The sequence below is a fragment of the Cryptomeria japonica genome, chromosome 8 (genome assembly GCF_030272615.1).
Source record: "Cryptomeria japonica chromosome 8, Sugi_1.0, whole genome shotgun sequence".
NCBI classification, from domain to species: Eukaryota; Viridiplantae; Streptophyta; class Pinopsida; order Cupressales; family Cupressaceae; genus Cryptomeria; species Cryptomeria japonica.
The window spans coordinates 158,348,603-158,364,740 of NC_081412.1; the positions used below are offsets into that span (position 1 = coordinate 158,348,603).

Here is a 16,138-nt window from a genome sequence, read left to right on the forward strand (position 1 = left end):
GAAAATCATGTGCGCTGCCCCGAGACCCCGCGAGGGGCGCTGCCCCGAGACCCTGTTCGGGGTGTTGCCCCCAAACCCCCATTTGATTTGGCAGGTACACTACAAGTTGGGGTTGTCCAGTACAGGTCATTGCCTACACTCTTGTCATTAGTCTCACTAGTCTTTCCAAATATTACTTGATGTTAACTTGTCGTCTGGAAGAAAACTTTTTCTTTTGGGGGGGATAATGTACTTGCCATAAAATGCATATGGTTATGTTTGATAATTTTGGTCACCCAACATTGTATTAATTAAATGTATTAAGTGGTTGTCACTCTCGGTAGTTATGTGTCGGTTGGTTGATAGTCGTGTACCTCTCGGCAACCGTCGGGTTCTTTAAATATATTGTGTACCGCCAAGGAAGGTAGTACGGTATTGTCGGATCTGTTGTAATCCTTGGCCGACCATCTCTGGTCTTCTTCTCTGTAATAATTGCATGTGTGAATAAAGATATATTTTACTGCCATGTCTGGTATGCATTGTCATGTACATTATTATATTTTATATTTAATTTACCAGTTGTACCAGCAAACAAAGACCTATTGAGAAGATACACTACAATGTAAACTCCCTCAGCCAAGATTACTTGGGAACACTCTTGTTCTCCAACATACATCAAGCCATCTTTGTAGTTGTAAGAATCCTCTCAGGTTTCAACTACTTCATTCAATTATGGAGTATAGGGTGTTGTATATTGACGTTTGGTAACATGTTGTGATGACTTGCCCTAATCTGGAAATATGATTTTCTGAATTTTTTGTTTAAGCTGCTTTTTTCTGATTTTTTGTTTTGATGTGTTTCTTTTATTTTATTTTTTTCCCTTTTGAATTTGCAATTTCTGATTTTTTTATGGTTTTTTGCTTGGGTTTTTTAGATGAAAAAAAGAAACAACAAAATGAAAGGGGATGCTGGAAACGAACAGAACAGCGAGTACATACATCCAATTTATGAATTTATGAATTAATTGAGGTAAATTTTGCCAGTTACATACCACAATGATCAGGTACAGGTCTGATACAAATCTAGGACAGCCAATTTGCCATGGTTGAGCTTGATCTCTCCAAAGGTGTCCTTTCCTATATCTGATCTATATTATCAGATTTATATCAAATCTGATCTGTTCTTTTGTTTTCCCTCCAAACCCTCACGTCCCAGCTAGCGTTTGAGGCCCTTTGTCCCAAATAAGTACGGCTGGCTGGAAAATGTCAAACGTGATGATGGATGGTGTTAACAATGACTCAGATCTGCTCCTTGACTGAAAATTCGAATGGTCCCCTGACCTCTTGGCTGTTGTGCCCTGAAAAATAATGTTTCCCTGCCAATTCCTCTGAAAGAAAGTGTTGATTCGGACCCTTGGGAGGTAATGCACTCCTGTAGGTCTCCCAAATTGTGAAGGATTCCGTCTCCACAATCAATCTGCTGAAACCCTTGCTCCAAATCCAATGAAAGCTAAAGCTGGAAATAACATGTGAATGAATAAAATGAAGCCCAAAACTTCTTTTATCTCCTTTCCAACTTGGGCATACACTTTAGGGTTTCTATTAGCACTTTATTAATAATATAAATTGCATTATTTTTAATATAATCTCCTCCAAGGCTGGATCAAACCTCGTGATGACCCTTAATCTAATTTATTAAGTTGTTTTTAAAAACAACCTTTATGTCCCTAGGTTGTACATACCCGCTTGATGGCCCCTTTATTTGATCACTTTATTATAATATTATAAAGTGACTTTATTAAGTAATCACTTTATTTTGTTTAAATTAAAATATTAAAGTGAATACTTTAATATTTCATTTTTTATTTTGTAGGTATCAACTGACCTCTCCAACTAGAGACTGATGCTGCACCTGGTCTCAAGGTGATGTCTAAATAAGGTAGGCCAGCTCCCAGTGTTATCCTAAAAATAGGAGACTATCATTGAACATCTGAAATAGCTCATAAAGCCCCCTGCACAGCTCCACGAGCTCCCATAAGTCAACAGACAAACTACTAGTCTCCTAAAAAAAGGGAACTAACTTTGACCTCCTAAAACACCTCACAAACCTCCCCAAAGATTACCTGACCCCATGAATGGACTCCCTATCCACTGTATTAGCCTACGGAAACCCTGATGATAGGCTAACCCTACTAGAAACCATTTTCTCTTAGGAAGGGAACATCATAGTCTGCCCTCCTTGAGATTGCTTGTCCTCAAGCAACCTCAACTCTGAGTGTTGTAGAATATGCTCGCTCTCCCATGTCGCGTCCTCCACTAGCAGATCCTTCCACTTCACCAAATACTTCGTGATAGCTCTCCTCCTCTATTTCCTCTCTTGGGTATCAATAATGGCCTCAGGGACAAGAATCGGTTTCCCCTCCTCATCAAGGGCTGGTAGCACTGTAGAAGGAATCACATTGTGCTTAATCGCCTTCTTGAGGCGAGACACATGGAAGACATTGTGTACCTAGTTGTCTACTAGCAACTCTAACTCATAAGCCACCTCACCAATGCACTTGATAATCTTGAAAGGTCCATAATATCATGGCTTGAGTTTCTCTACTCTACTCTTTTTGAGAGTGGATTGACGGTAAGGCTGGAGCATAAGGTATACCATATCACCAACCTCAAATGAACACTCAACCATGTGTTGCTTCTACTAGTTTCGTGCCTTCTGGGTGTTCTCCCTCAAGGACCTCATGATATCCTGGCTGTCCTACAATAGGTCCTTGGCTCTAGGCACTCTGTTGTCAACAAATAGCAAATCCAAAAAGTTGGGCATGTCATACCCATATAGTGCCATGAATGGTGACATCTGGTTGGACATGTGGTAGGTTGTATTGTAGCAATACTTCCACAAATGGAGCCACCTAACCCATGCCTTCTTCTGCCCTACTATGTAATTCTGAAGGTATCCCTCCACCCACTTATTAACAATCTTTGTTTGGCCATCAATCTGGGGGGTGGTAACTGGTGCTTAAAGTGAGCTCGGTGCCACTGAGTCTAAACAACTCTCGCCAAAAGTGACTCATGAACATGTTGTCCCTATCACTGACTATGCTCCTCGGCAACCCGTGAAGTTTGAATACCTCCCAAAACAACAAATTTGCCACTTGTACCATTGTATATGTAATGGTGATCGAAAAAAGTGTGCCAACTTTGTGAGCATGTCAACCACAACATAGATGCAATCGCTGCCCTAGGCTTTGGGCAAGCTCGTGATAAAGTCCATCGAAATACACTACCACTTCCTACTCAGGATGGGTAGGGGCTGCAATAAACCTACCGGAAAAGTGTGCTCCTATTTATTCTGATGACAGGTAGGACACTCACACACATATCTTAGGACCTCTGATTTGAGACCCTTCCAAGTGCACCTCTCCCGTATCTACCGATATGCCTTAAAGTACCCTTGGTGTCCAGCCATAGGTGCATCATGGAAAGCTCTCAATATCTGCCTCTTCATTTCCGATCTTAGGACTAACAAGATCTGCCCCTTGTAAATGATGAGCTCATTTACAACTGTGTATCTATCATCTTGTACTGTCCCATCAATAATACTAGCGGCCCACGTGTCCTTAGCATACTCAACAAAAAACAACCCTCGCCAATCATCTACAATCTCCCCAATAGAGCATAAATGGGGTCTCCTCGATAGGGAATCAACAACAATGTTCTTCTTGCCCTTCATATAAGCAATGTCAAAATCATAAGCATGTAGCTTACCCACTTCTACTAACGATCATTGAGGTCTCGTTGACTAAGGAAATGTTTCAGGCTATTATGATTTGTCTTAAATACACGTTTTCTCCCCACCAAGTACTGCCTGAATTAGCCAACGCATGCATAATGACAAACATCTCCTTGTCGTATATACTACAGTTTCGCTCTGCCCCCCATCAATTTCTGACTCCCAAATGCTATAGGATGTTTGTCCTACATTAATAATGCACCAATCCCCTCTCCTAAGGCATCACACTGTAGCTCAAATAAACTCGTGAAATAGGGTATAGCAAAAACCGGGCACAAGCTCATCAACTGCTTAAACTAATCAAAACAATGTTGTGTCTACTCTATCCAAAATTCCAAATAAAGGCCCCCTTCTTCATCAGGTCTATGAGAGGTGACGCCCGCTATGAGAACCCCTTGACAAAGCGTCTATAGAAACCACAAAGCCCAAAGAATCCCCTAAGCTGGGTGAGATTATTGGGTGGAGGCCAATCAATGATAGCCCAAATCTTATTTGGATCAACCTTGACTCCCTCTGGGTTGATAATATGTCCGAAGTAGAGAAACTCTGTCATCCCAAACTCGCATTTGGACTCCTTGGTGTACAAGGACTCCCTCTCCAAAATGCCCAACACCTCCTCTAGGTGTCTCAAATGCTCTCCCCAAGTCCAGCCGAATACCAAAATGTCATCAAAGAAGGTCAAAACGAACCTCCTCAACTGATGCGAGAAAACCCTGTTCATATAGGATTGGAATGTGGCTGGTGTGTTGGTTAAGCCAAAGGGCATAACGAAGAACTCAAAGTGTCCACAATGGCATCAAAAAGTTGTCTTCTCCACATCCTCCTCTCTCATCCGTATCTAATGATAGTCGGATCTCAAATCAATCTTGGAGAAATAACATGCTTCGTGTAACTCATCAATCAGCTCATCAATATGAGGTATGGGGAACTGGTTCTTAATTGTCTTCTGGTTCAAGGCACTATAGTCAATGCACATGTGAAGAGTCCCATCCTTCTTAACCAATACAAATGTTGATGCAAGTGAACTCTTGCTAGGCTGAATATGACCCATCTCGAGTAGCTCCTTAATTGTTTTCTCTATTTCATCCTTAAGCCACTCAGGGTGTCTGTATGGGGTAATGATAACTGGTTTGGCACCCTCTAACTCAATAATATGCTCTATGCCCCTATCTGGAGGTCTACCAAGTGGAATATCATAGGAGCTTCTAGATGTCTGGAGAATAATCCTGCTTCTACTACCCCACTATTGTAGGCATCGAAACACACTCTGCAACCCACTCTACCTGATCATGTCTGATCAATCTCTCCATCCTCCTCAAGGAAACCACATGAAGACTCGCATCTGACATCCCTCTCAACACATGTTTTCTACCATCCATCTCAAACCTCATCTCCATAGTGTGCACGTTGAGGTAGAATTCCCCAATCTCATGTAATATCCATCTTTCCCATACTCACCACATAATAATAAGCCTGAAATACAGGCATTCAACTAGACAGTCAAGTTGGGAAACATTCCATGGCATGTGAGAGTGAAACCATCAGCAACTTTCACTTTAAAACCATCAAATACTTCAGTCTTAAGCCCTCTTCGGGCCACTAATCCCTCATCGATGAAATTATGTGTAGCACCTGTATCCAACAAAGTGATTACACGTATCCACCAAGAACTCCCCAAATCCTAAAAGAACCCTCTCGTTGAATACTAGAGAGCTATGCAATGGGTCTATCATCCTCCTGTTCCTTCCCTAACTCCTCAAATGCACTTCCTGCTTCACTTGTTTCAATTCACTGATCTGAATTTTCAGAATTAGTTTCATCTGCTGAACAATACTCCATCTTGTTTGCTTTCCCTTTCAAAGGGCACTTATGACTAGGATCCCATGGATCCTTGCACTTGAAACATAATTTCTTGTGTCTCAAGTCATTTAGTGTCTCATCACTAGGCTTTTGGAATGGTTTCTTTTGCTGGTCCGATCCTTTATGAAAATGTTTCTTGTCCTTATTATTTGTGAAAGGCTTGGACAAGAACTTGCTCTTAGGGGCAGCAAGTTCCATACTCCTGGCCTTCTTCATGGCCTCCTATAAGGTCGGTGGATCAAAGGCCTTAAGCCAACCAAGTAAAGGCTCTGAAAGCCCCTCAATGAGAAGTACAATCAACCGCCTCTCTGAAATGTTAGACACCATCACTGACAACCTCTAAAAATCAGCAATGTAAATCTCCAAAATCCATACTACTTGAGTTGGGCAAGCTCCCTGAAACACATCTCCAGATCCTTTCAATCAAAACGATCGATGACTTTATTAGTGAACTCATCGTAGGATGTAATCGAGAAATGTCCCAAAGTAACCAAACCGTGATACCACCACTCATGAACCATGCCATCCAGATGCAGAGTAGCGAACTTAATCGCCTCATCCTCTGTCATGGGTCTCAAAGATAAGTAGTTGTCGAACTTTTGCACCCAAGCCCGAGCTATACACCAATCTCCTCCATCATAATGTGGCTAGGTCAACTTGCCCACAACATACTAAAAATCCCTATAACCATGTGAAACTCTATGATTTGTTCTACCAACTGAACCTGCCCTGAGTATCTTTTGTCCTATGAACTGATCAAGAGTCAATAACTCCCTGACCTCCAGCGGCAAGGTCATATACTCGATATAATGGTGTCGGATCTCCTCTGTTGCTGAGACCTATGGTTTAGGCCCTCAGCCTTGTCAAGTGGATGACTCCTCACGCTGGTTGAAGACAAATTGTAGAGGTCTTGAAACTGAACTGATAGTGGTAGTGCGCTCTCTGAAACCACTATTATGGCCATTATCACCATGTGTCCTAATAGTCTCACCAATATAGGTGGTGTGTTGAGGGCGGTCCTACTGCCAAAGATACTGCTTGGACATTTGTCCCAACAACTCAGACATCATATCCATCATAGTATCAAATTTCCTCTCAATCCTAGTGTTAGGGTTGATTGACCCAGCCCTTTCCTTTTCCTTCTCGACTATGGTACCTGTACTACCCTGACTATCACTAGAATCTGTCTTGTGGATCCCAATAATACCAAAAGTTGTCTCACCCTCTGGAATTGATGGTGGCTGCCATTGTTGATGTTTTGTCTCTTTGGAATAGTTCTAATGTTTTTTATCACTCATCAAAGGTTTTTTGTTTACAGGATGGCAGGAAATTTTGTGCTCTGATACCACTACAATGACTCACCCCAATCTAGAAATCTGATTTTCTGAATTTTTTGTTTAAGCTGTTTTTTCTAATTTTTCATTTTGATGTGTTTTCTTGATTTTTTTCCCCTTTTGAGTTTGCAATTTCTGATTTTTTTATGGTTTTTACTTGGGTTTTTGAGATGAAAAAATAACGAAACAACAAAATGAAAGGGGATGCTGAAACAAACAGAACAGCGAGTACATACATCCAATAGATGAATTTATGAATTAATTAAGGTAAATTTTGCCCGTTACATACCACAATGATCAGGTACATGTCTGATTACAAATCTGGGACAGCCAATTTGCCATGGTTGAGCTTGATCTCTCTCAAGGTGTCCTTTCCTATGTCTGATCTGTATTATCAGATTTATATCAAATCTGATCTGCTCTTTTTTTTTTTCCTCCAAACCCTCACATCCCAACTAGGGTTTGCTGACCTTTGTCCCAAATAAGTATGGCTGGCTGCAAAATATCAAATGTGCTAATGAATGGTGTTAACAATGACTCAGATCTGCTTCTTGACTGAAAACTTCAATGGTTCCCTGACCTCCTGGCTGTTGCGCCCTGAAAAATAATGTTTCCCTACAAATTCCTCTGACAGAAAGTGCTAATTCCGACCCATGGGAGGTATTGCACTCCTGTAGGTCTCCCAAATTCTGAAGGATTTCGTCTCGACAATCAATCTGCTGAAACCCTTGCTCCAAAGCTCCAAATCCAATGAAAGCTAAAGCTCGAAATAACCTGTAAATGAATAAAATGAAGCCCCCAAACTTCTTTTATCTCCTTCCTGTTGCAACATTTTCACAACATCGACCAATTGCAAATGGGGACCCCCTTCTTTTTAGGCCCTTTCGGTCTTTTGGCTTTGTTTTTTGGGTCTTTTCGCAGCAGTCTCTCCAGTCTCTTTGCTTTGCAGGTGTTTGGGGGGTTGAATTGGTCAAGTCTGCTTTTCATTTGAGTGATTTTGGTGAAGTCTAGGGCTTGTTTCATCAATTTTAGCGTTTTTGCCTTTAGTCCTATATTTTAGGGGTTTCTGCTAGGGCTTTGGAAAAACTGAACATGGAACTAGAATCAGGACCCTTCGAGGAGCCTCCCGATAAAATTTGAGTGAAAACAGAGTAACTTTCTAGTTTTAGAAAGTTCCTATTTTTTAGGGATTTTATTGAGCCTCGGAATGTCTTCATTTTACCAAAAATCAAACTTACTATTTTTAGTAATTTCTGATTTTAGTAAGTTTCTATTTACAGTAAGTCATTCATGTGTCATGTTTTGGGGTCTAACGCTGACGTTCTGAAAGTTTCTATTTTTGGAAAGTTTATTTCTAACAGGACCATTCAAGCAGGCAATGAAGATCAAGCATTCATGACTACTCCTAAATCTGGAAGGTTTGAAAGCAGATAGAATAAGTCAAAATTGGCTAAGTATTGGAAGCCCATTCCTGAAGTGGAAAGCTCGAGAAATTTGTCTCTGTCGGGGAAATCACCGCAAATCCATATATGGTAGCCTGATCTGGAAGACGCTTAGAAATTCACCTAAGTTAGGAAGAAGAAAGGAAATCATGAATTCGTATACACATGGAAAAATCCGCCCTACTCCTCACGAGGGCACCAAAGTGGAGTGGTCGGGGAAGGATAACAAAGTTGTGAATTCCTTGGCTTAGGTAGATTTGTGCCCTAGCAACTTGGAGGGCGCCAAAACAAGGGAGTTGTAGTTAAACTTGGCAAAGCAAAACTTGGTTTATTTGGAATTTGTCCACCAAAGCATTAACTGTTGATATCATAGTTGGACTACTCGCAACTCGGCTCGACTTGCCAAGCGTCGGGTGTTATAAAGTATAAGAAAGGAAAAAGACATATTGAAATGCCACTTATACTTAAATGTTATATTTCATGTGTATATTCTGATGAAGAGAATGAAACTGGCCTGAAAAAACAAAAATTGATAATTTTTTGACATGTTTGGGCCTCTTTTTTTAGTCTAGCCGAGTTTTTGCAGATTACTCGGCGAGTTTTTGCTGCGAGTTAAACTCATAAAAACTCACCTTAGGAGTAGATTTAGGCCTTTCTAACTCTTTCCCCTTTAAATTCCTGTTCATTCCTATTGAGTTCGTTCAAAGCACAAGCATCATAAAATTGCCATATCCGATGATGAAGTTCCACGTCATGGCAAAGAAGTGAAAGAACGATCCAGACGTAAGGCCCCTTGGATTACCAGCAATCACATCAGCCAACTGAGTCACGTTCGTAGCATAAAGGAACCTTGGAGTTAGCCATTTGAACTTTCTGCAATCTTAGCATACGGTTAAACTTTGATCAAGAGAGAGTGAAGTGACCATTGGTAACTTTATTTTGTGTTAGACGTAGTCATAAAAAACATGTCAACACTTCCCAACTTGGGTGTACACTTTAGGGTTTCTATTAGCACTTTATTACTAATATAATTTGCATTACTTTTAATATAATCTCCTCCAAGGCTGGGTCAAACCTCTTCATGACCCTTTATTTAATTTATTAAGTTGTTTTTAAAATCAACCTATATGTCCCTAGGTTGTACGTACCCCCTTGGTGGCCCCTTTATTTGATCACTTTATTATAATAATATAAAGTGACTTTATTAAGTAATCACTTTATTTTATTTAAATTAAAATATTAAAGCTAATACTTTAATATTTCAATTTTTATTCTATAGCCATCACCTAACCTCTCCAACTAGAGACTGATGTTGCAACTGTTCTCGGGGTGATGTCTAAATAAGGCAAGCCAATTGCTAGTCTCCTCCAAAAAAATAGGGACTCTCCTAAAAAAAAAAGAAACTGACACTGAGGCTCATTAAGCCCCTGCACAGCTCCACAAGCTTCGGGAGCTCAACAGGTGAACTGCCAGTCTCCTCCTTAAAATTAGGTACCCCTCCTAAAAAAATAGGAAATTGGCTCTGAGCTCCTGAAACTCATCATAAACCTCCCCAAAGGTCACCAAGCCCCCTGAATGGGCACCCTATCCACTGTATTAGCCTACGGGTACCCTAATGATAGGCTAACCTTGCTAGAAATGATATGCTCTTAGGAAGGGGACATTACACATGTTTAGCACAAAAGTCAATGAATTCAAATAAAAATCACCTCCATTATCAAATCTAAGAGTTGCAATGTCACATCTTGACTCATTCTCAACTAATGATTTGAACATTTGAAATTCCTTAAACACACCTAACTTCAAGAAAAATGCCCACATTTTCCTACTGAAATCGTCAACAAACAAGAAAAATACTTTGCACGAGTGACTAATGTTGTATTCATTGGTCCACAAACATTTGCACGAATCAATTGTAGGACTCTAGAAGCTCTTTAAGCCTATCGATCTGAAAAAAAAGTTTTGTGTTGCTTCACTACTTAGCAAGCTCCACGAACACCCTATATTTGTTGTTGTACATCAAATAAGGCCTCTACCATATTATCTTGAGCCAACTCAAAGGTAGTTTAGGTGGATATTACCATACCACTAATGCCATAGTGTACCAATACCTGATGCACTCTTGGCTGCCAATGCATGCTCTTGAACCTCTCCAGTAGCAACAAGCAAATACAAATCATGATCTTCAAAACCAACAGCAATGGTTTTCTCGGATTCCTTGTCAACAATATAGCATTTATGTTTGTTAAAAATGACATCCAAATTGGGACAATGGTGCATAATCTAACTCCTGAAAGCAAATTGAGCTCCATTCTAGGCAATAGTACACATTGAGAAAAATGAGATCTTTTCCTCCAAAAGTGATTTGCACATTCCCTTTGCCAACAACTATATACTCATCAACACCACCGAAGATCACTGAATCCAATCTTTCCTATGTGTGAAAAGTCAAGATGCTCCAGAATCAACGTACCACACAAAAGACTTTGACTGACATGATATTCGTTTGGCCAAAGGCTGACTCCTACTTGGAATGCTCTACAACATGAGCCTTTTGTGGAGACCCTCCCTGGTAGAAATTTTGTTCAGCCAACCTTTTTTTGCAATGCTTCTTCATATGACCAAGTTTACCACAATAATGACATGATATTTTCAAATTTGACCTTTCTATTGAGGCCACTTGCCTTTTCCCTTGTCCTTGGTTGTAAAGGTATGTTCCACACTTGTTGTATCATGGTTGCTACCAAACTACTTATTCCATCTATCCTGCTGCAAGAGCTTGTTGCATAAATCCTCGAACTTCACGTTAACACTTGTAGATGTGATGTTGATTGTCTCAATAAAATGTTCATATACCCATGCAATATTTTAAATGTTATAACCATATCTTCTTCTTCCATCCTGCAACCTATGTTAAATCATAGCCTTATCAGAACTGTGGCAAGTGTAAAAATATTTTGCAACAGCCAAAAATGTGACCCACAGATATCATGAGCTAGTGAAATCCTCTTCATCTTCTTGATGCCATAACTTTTGCAAGCAAACTTGAAATGAGATGACTTTTCTTTTAAAATCAGTCAACTTTTCAAGAGCAATCCAAATACACAAACAATTACAGTTTTTGATGCCATTAGGGGCCCCTTTTTGGGCCTAAAACAGACCTGAGATTCATGAGGCCCATAGTGACCTCCAATGCTCCAACTTTTTTGTTTCTCTTACACTAAAAACATTCCTCCTTTCCTCATTTTCTCCCAAAATGGAAGACGAATGATCCCCAAGGTATGTGGGACAAAAAGGGTAACTTGAAACAGCGCTACAGGTGAATATTTCTAATTCTGGCTTATTTTTATAGCCTACTAGATCCAAATATATGAACCAAGATTTGTAGATCTGCCACTAGATATATCTTTACTCTAAGATCAGGGGTAGTTTCATGGTAGAGCGAGTTACATCATACAATTACACTATTCTTCCACTGAAGCAGAAAATAAGTCAGCTGTTACTATTGGGTTTGAAGTGATGTGGTTGCATAGGATCTTGTTCAATCTTCAACTTGGTTGCAATATACTGACTTCACTCTTTTGTGACAATCAGGGAGTCCTCAATATTGTGAAGAATTCAGTCTAATACCAGAAGCAAACATATTGAAGTTCACTGCTATTATATCTGCCAGTTAGTTGAAAATGAAGATGTTGTCTTTATTTGTCCTAGAGGAGCAGATTGTAGACTAAACTGCTTAGTAGAGATAAATTTGTCAAATTTAGAGATAAGATTGGAGCTGTATCTAGTTTAGTCATTAGGTGGCTATTAGATATTATCTAAGTTGCCGATTCAGGTATGGGTTCAGTGCAGGTTCAAGAACCGGAATCGGTACCATGGTATGGAAAAAAATATTTTCCTTTGGTATATTCAGAAATATAAATTATAAGAACAGTGATACTCATAATTGCCAATAAATAGAATATTTAAATAACTCACTCATAATTTGCAAAAATGAAAATACTCAAGTCTCAAATTATAAATATAGATAAACAGTAAACATATTTTAAATAATTATAGATAAATATTAAATAAATATAGATAAGTTATATATAAATATAACATAATAAATAATTAATATATATAATATTTTTTTGTATTCAATATGAATTACATCATACATCTAATATTATATATTAATTATAGATATAGTTATATTTATATTTAATTATGTATTATTTATATAAATATTAAATTTTATAATATTAAGAAATACTATAAGAAGGAGAATAGCCGATCAAACTGAAGCAGAAAATAAGGCAGCTATTACTACTGGGTTTGAAGTGATGTGGTTGAATAGGATCTTGGTCAATCTTCAACTTGGTGCACTATACTGACTTCACTCTTTTGTGACAATCAGGGAGTCCTCAATATTGTGAAGAATTCAGTCTATCATGCCAGAAGCAAACATATTGAAGTTCACTACTATTACATCTGCCAGATAGTTGATAATGAAGATGTTATCTTTATTATTGTCCTATAGAGGAGCAGATTGTAGACTAAACTGCTTAGTAGAGATAAATTTGTCAAATTACAGATAAGATTGAACATACATCTAGTTTAGTCATTAGGGAGCTATTAGATAATACCTAAGTTGGCTATTCGAGTACAGGTGTGGGTATGGGAACCAGAACCCAGTATGATAGTATGGAAAAAAATATTTTCCTTCGGTATATTCAAAATCATAAATTATAAGAACAGTGATGCTCATAATTGCCAACAAATAGAATATTTAAACACCTCACTCAGAATTTGCAAAAATGAAAATACTCAAGTCTAAAATTATAAATATAGATTAAATTTTAAAATTTAAATAGATATAGATAAATTATATATATAATGTATTATTTATATAAATATCAAATATTATAATATTAAGAAATACTATAACGTTAAAAGCCGATCAAACAGAGAGAGCAGATGCTAAAGTTCTTCATGACAGACAGAAGCCGTACCCATAGGTGGACCCATACAGAACCAGTCGAAACAGCGGGCATACTTGCCAAACTTGGTAACATAGGGTAATACACATTTACATATAGCTGTTAGCTATACCTATTTTCTGTTTAGGTTAGCTTAATAATAAGCAACTTGTTATACCTAGAATTTAAAGTTGAAACCAGTCATTGGTCAGTATTTTGTTATTCAGCTTCTGTTTGTACTATCAGGAAGCTAGCTTATATAAAGCATTATTTTTGCATGGAATTTTGCCGCCTGTTCATAACTCTATAGATTGTTCTATACTTTTCAACAAGAAACAATTTGCAAATACATTTTGAAAACCATATACATACCTCTTGCTGAATTGCTCGTTCAACCCATTCTGAAATTCTGCCAAGCTGTGTATTTATCCACCGCATAATCAAAGTACCAGATATGTTCTCAATCTGCAAACAAGAGAGACGTAAGACAAATATATGAAAATGGAAAAGTACCAGCTGTGTTCCTTTAGTTAAACCCAAGTCCATCAAACAAAACCAATATATGACAGCAGAAACATCTAGTTATATTCAAAGCAAGATGCAGTTGCAATTATTCTACCAAATAACATGATTAAAAGGAAGAATCTACACTTTTAAGTATAAGTGTCTATGAAGAACTACATTTTTCATAGACCAAACCAACCGTCCCATACTCAGTTCCACAGAATCAAGTTCTCCATGAATGTTATATTGTAGTATTAGCAAATGACTAACGGCAAAGACTAGACTCCTGGAGCATTACGAATGGACCACTTACAGTACATATTTTATATTATACTATCTTTCAACATTATATAATGATGAGAGCAGAAAAAAATGTGTGGAAAATATAACTGTAGAGCCAACAGAAATAGACAATATATAAGACCAGAAAAGGCAATCACTTAATAGAAAGAGGATATAAGAAATTTACCTGATAGGGGGGCATTTGTTGCTTGTAATGACTATCTGCATCTCCATCTTTGCATACAGATGAAAGTAGTTCTACTAAACACTGTTCCAGGGTATCAGCTGCTGGAAGTACAGATGCAACATCCTCCGTAAGATGTGAAACCCCATCAAGAAATGGTTTCTGAATCACAAAGATAAAAGCATGAATTCATATGACATAGATTGGCCTTGTTTCAGATGGTCATCATATCACATAACCTACTCTACTAGTATAAAATATGAAATTTGAGACATGTATCATATTAATTCCATAGAATACTACCAACTCTTTTCCATAAAGATTATGAAGTAGCGACACAGAAACAGCAGTAGACAGAGGATTCCAGCGAGATAAAATAGGAGCATATATTGTAGACTCTCTTTTGGCAAGTGCTTTCACATCTTCAGCAAGAACAGCTAGAGGATGTTCATGAGCTGCTTCTGATTTAGAATCAACAGACTCTAGTACCTGGAAAATCTCACTGGTAAGTATTACAAATTTCAATTCTGCAAGTACAATACAATTAATACTGAAACCTTCATACTCAGTAATAGAAACATTCATTATTTGTAATGAATCGATTCCAATAGCCAATCATGACTAGCATTGACTTTATGATGTAATATGTTTTGTCTAACAAAAAGAACATATTATTCACTGTCTTGATAAAGCTCCCAGGCAAGCATAAATAGCCTAATTTCTTTCATAAAAGCCATGATTGCATCAGATATAAAGTATATTAATGAAATTATCAACAGCCTCTAAGCAGAATATCAGAGGCAGTAAACTATTGCAGAACAGAGAAAAAGATAACAGCAATATTGCTGCATGTTTCTGAGCATCATTGAAGCCAACATCTGTAAGGACAAGTGGGATGTCATTGTGAGACCTAGTGCTAGTTTTTTGAGGGTTTTGGTAAAAGCACCTAGGGTTTTGAAGACATTTTTAAGGTATTTGAACATAAATTTGCATAGTGCTGATCATATTCATCTCAGAAAAATAATAAAAAAAAAGAATGTAAGTTATTCCTGAAAATTCTGGGCCGATTTAGAGTGTTTTATGTAACTTTTTCATACTCAGAAAGATTCAGAAATTTCTTTAAATTAGCAGAAATATTATATAAATATTATGAGTCTAGATCTGAATTTGCTTAAGGGTTATTTATTTGCAAATAAATTTCAGAATTTTCTGTTGCATATTTTGAAGATATTGTTGTTTTCCCTTTATCCATATTTGGGGATGTTACAGGCTCTCAGTAATGATTTTAATGAGGCCCTTCTAGCCTAAGCAATCTTGTGCAATCACCTATTTTGTACCTAAATCCTATCAGTGATGTGGACAAGTAGGATGATCCTTGGGTAACCATGAAATAGCTTGAGGGATCTATCATCAACAGTCTATTAGGTACCAAAACTGCTACTCCAAATTCCTAGAACACACTTATACCTTCAAGGCCAAGGTTTGTCATTCATGAAGGAAAAATAGAGGTCCATCTATAGATTATGGAGGGTTAAAAGCCAATAAACAAGAGTGGATAAGCTCTCCTACACTTTGGGCTCAGCTTAAACCCAAGAGGATGTTCCTAGAGTTGTCCTAAATAAGACTAAAGGTGCTATTTGATAAGAGAATATAAACTTCACAATTGTATCCAAAGTAAGTTTAACCCCAAAGGTATGTCACTGGATTGAAAAGAAACCAACTGGACAAATGACCTTTAATATAATTGATAATGACATCATTGCAGAGGGTCCAAAATGAGGGTAAATATACATAATTAGC

General features: G+C 38.0%; 1 protein-coding gene across 3 annotated transcripts in view; it reads right to left on the reverse strand.

The window, feature by feature from the left end:
• The window catches only part of LOC131044816 (protein unc-13 homolog), a 193,899-nt gene that overhangs the window by 82,334 nt on the left and 95,427 nt on the right, over nt 1-16,138 (reverse strand). For all 3 annotated transcript variants that reach the window (XM_057978251.2, XM_057978253.2, XM_057978252.2), the window contains 3 exons: nt 14,642-14,827; nt 14,342-14,500; nt 13,741-13,833 (listed from right to left, as the gene is read on the reverse strand). In XM_057978251.2, the coding sequence (XP_057834234.2) occupies nt 13,741-13,833; nt 14,342-14,500; nt 14,642-14,827 (438 nt within the window). The remainder of the gene's footprint in view (nt 1-13,740; nt 13,834-14,341; nt 14,501-14,641; nt 14,828-16,138) is intronic.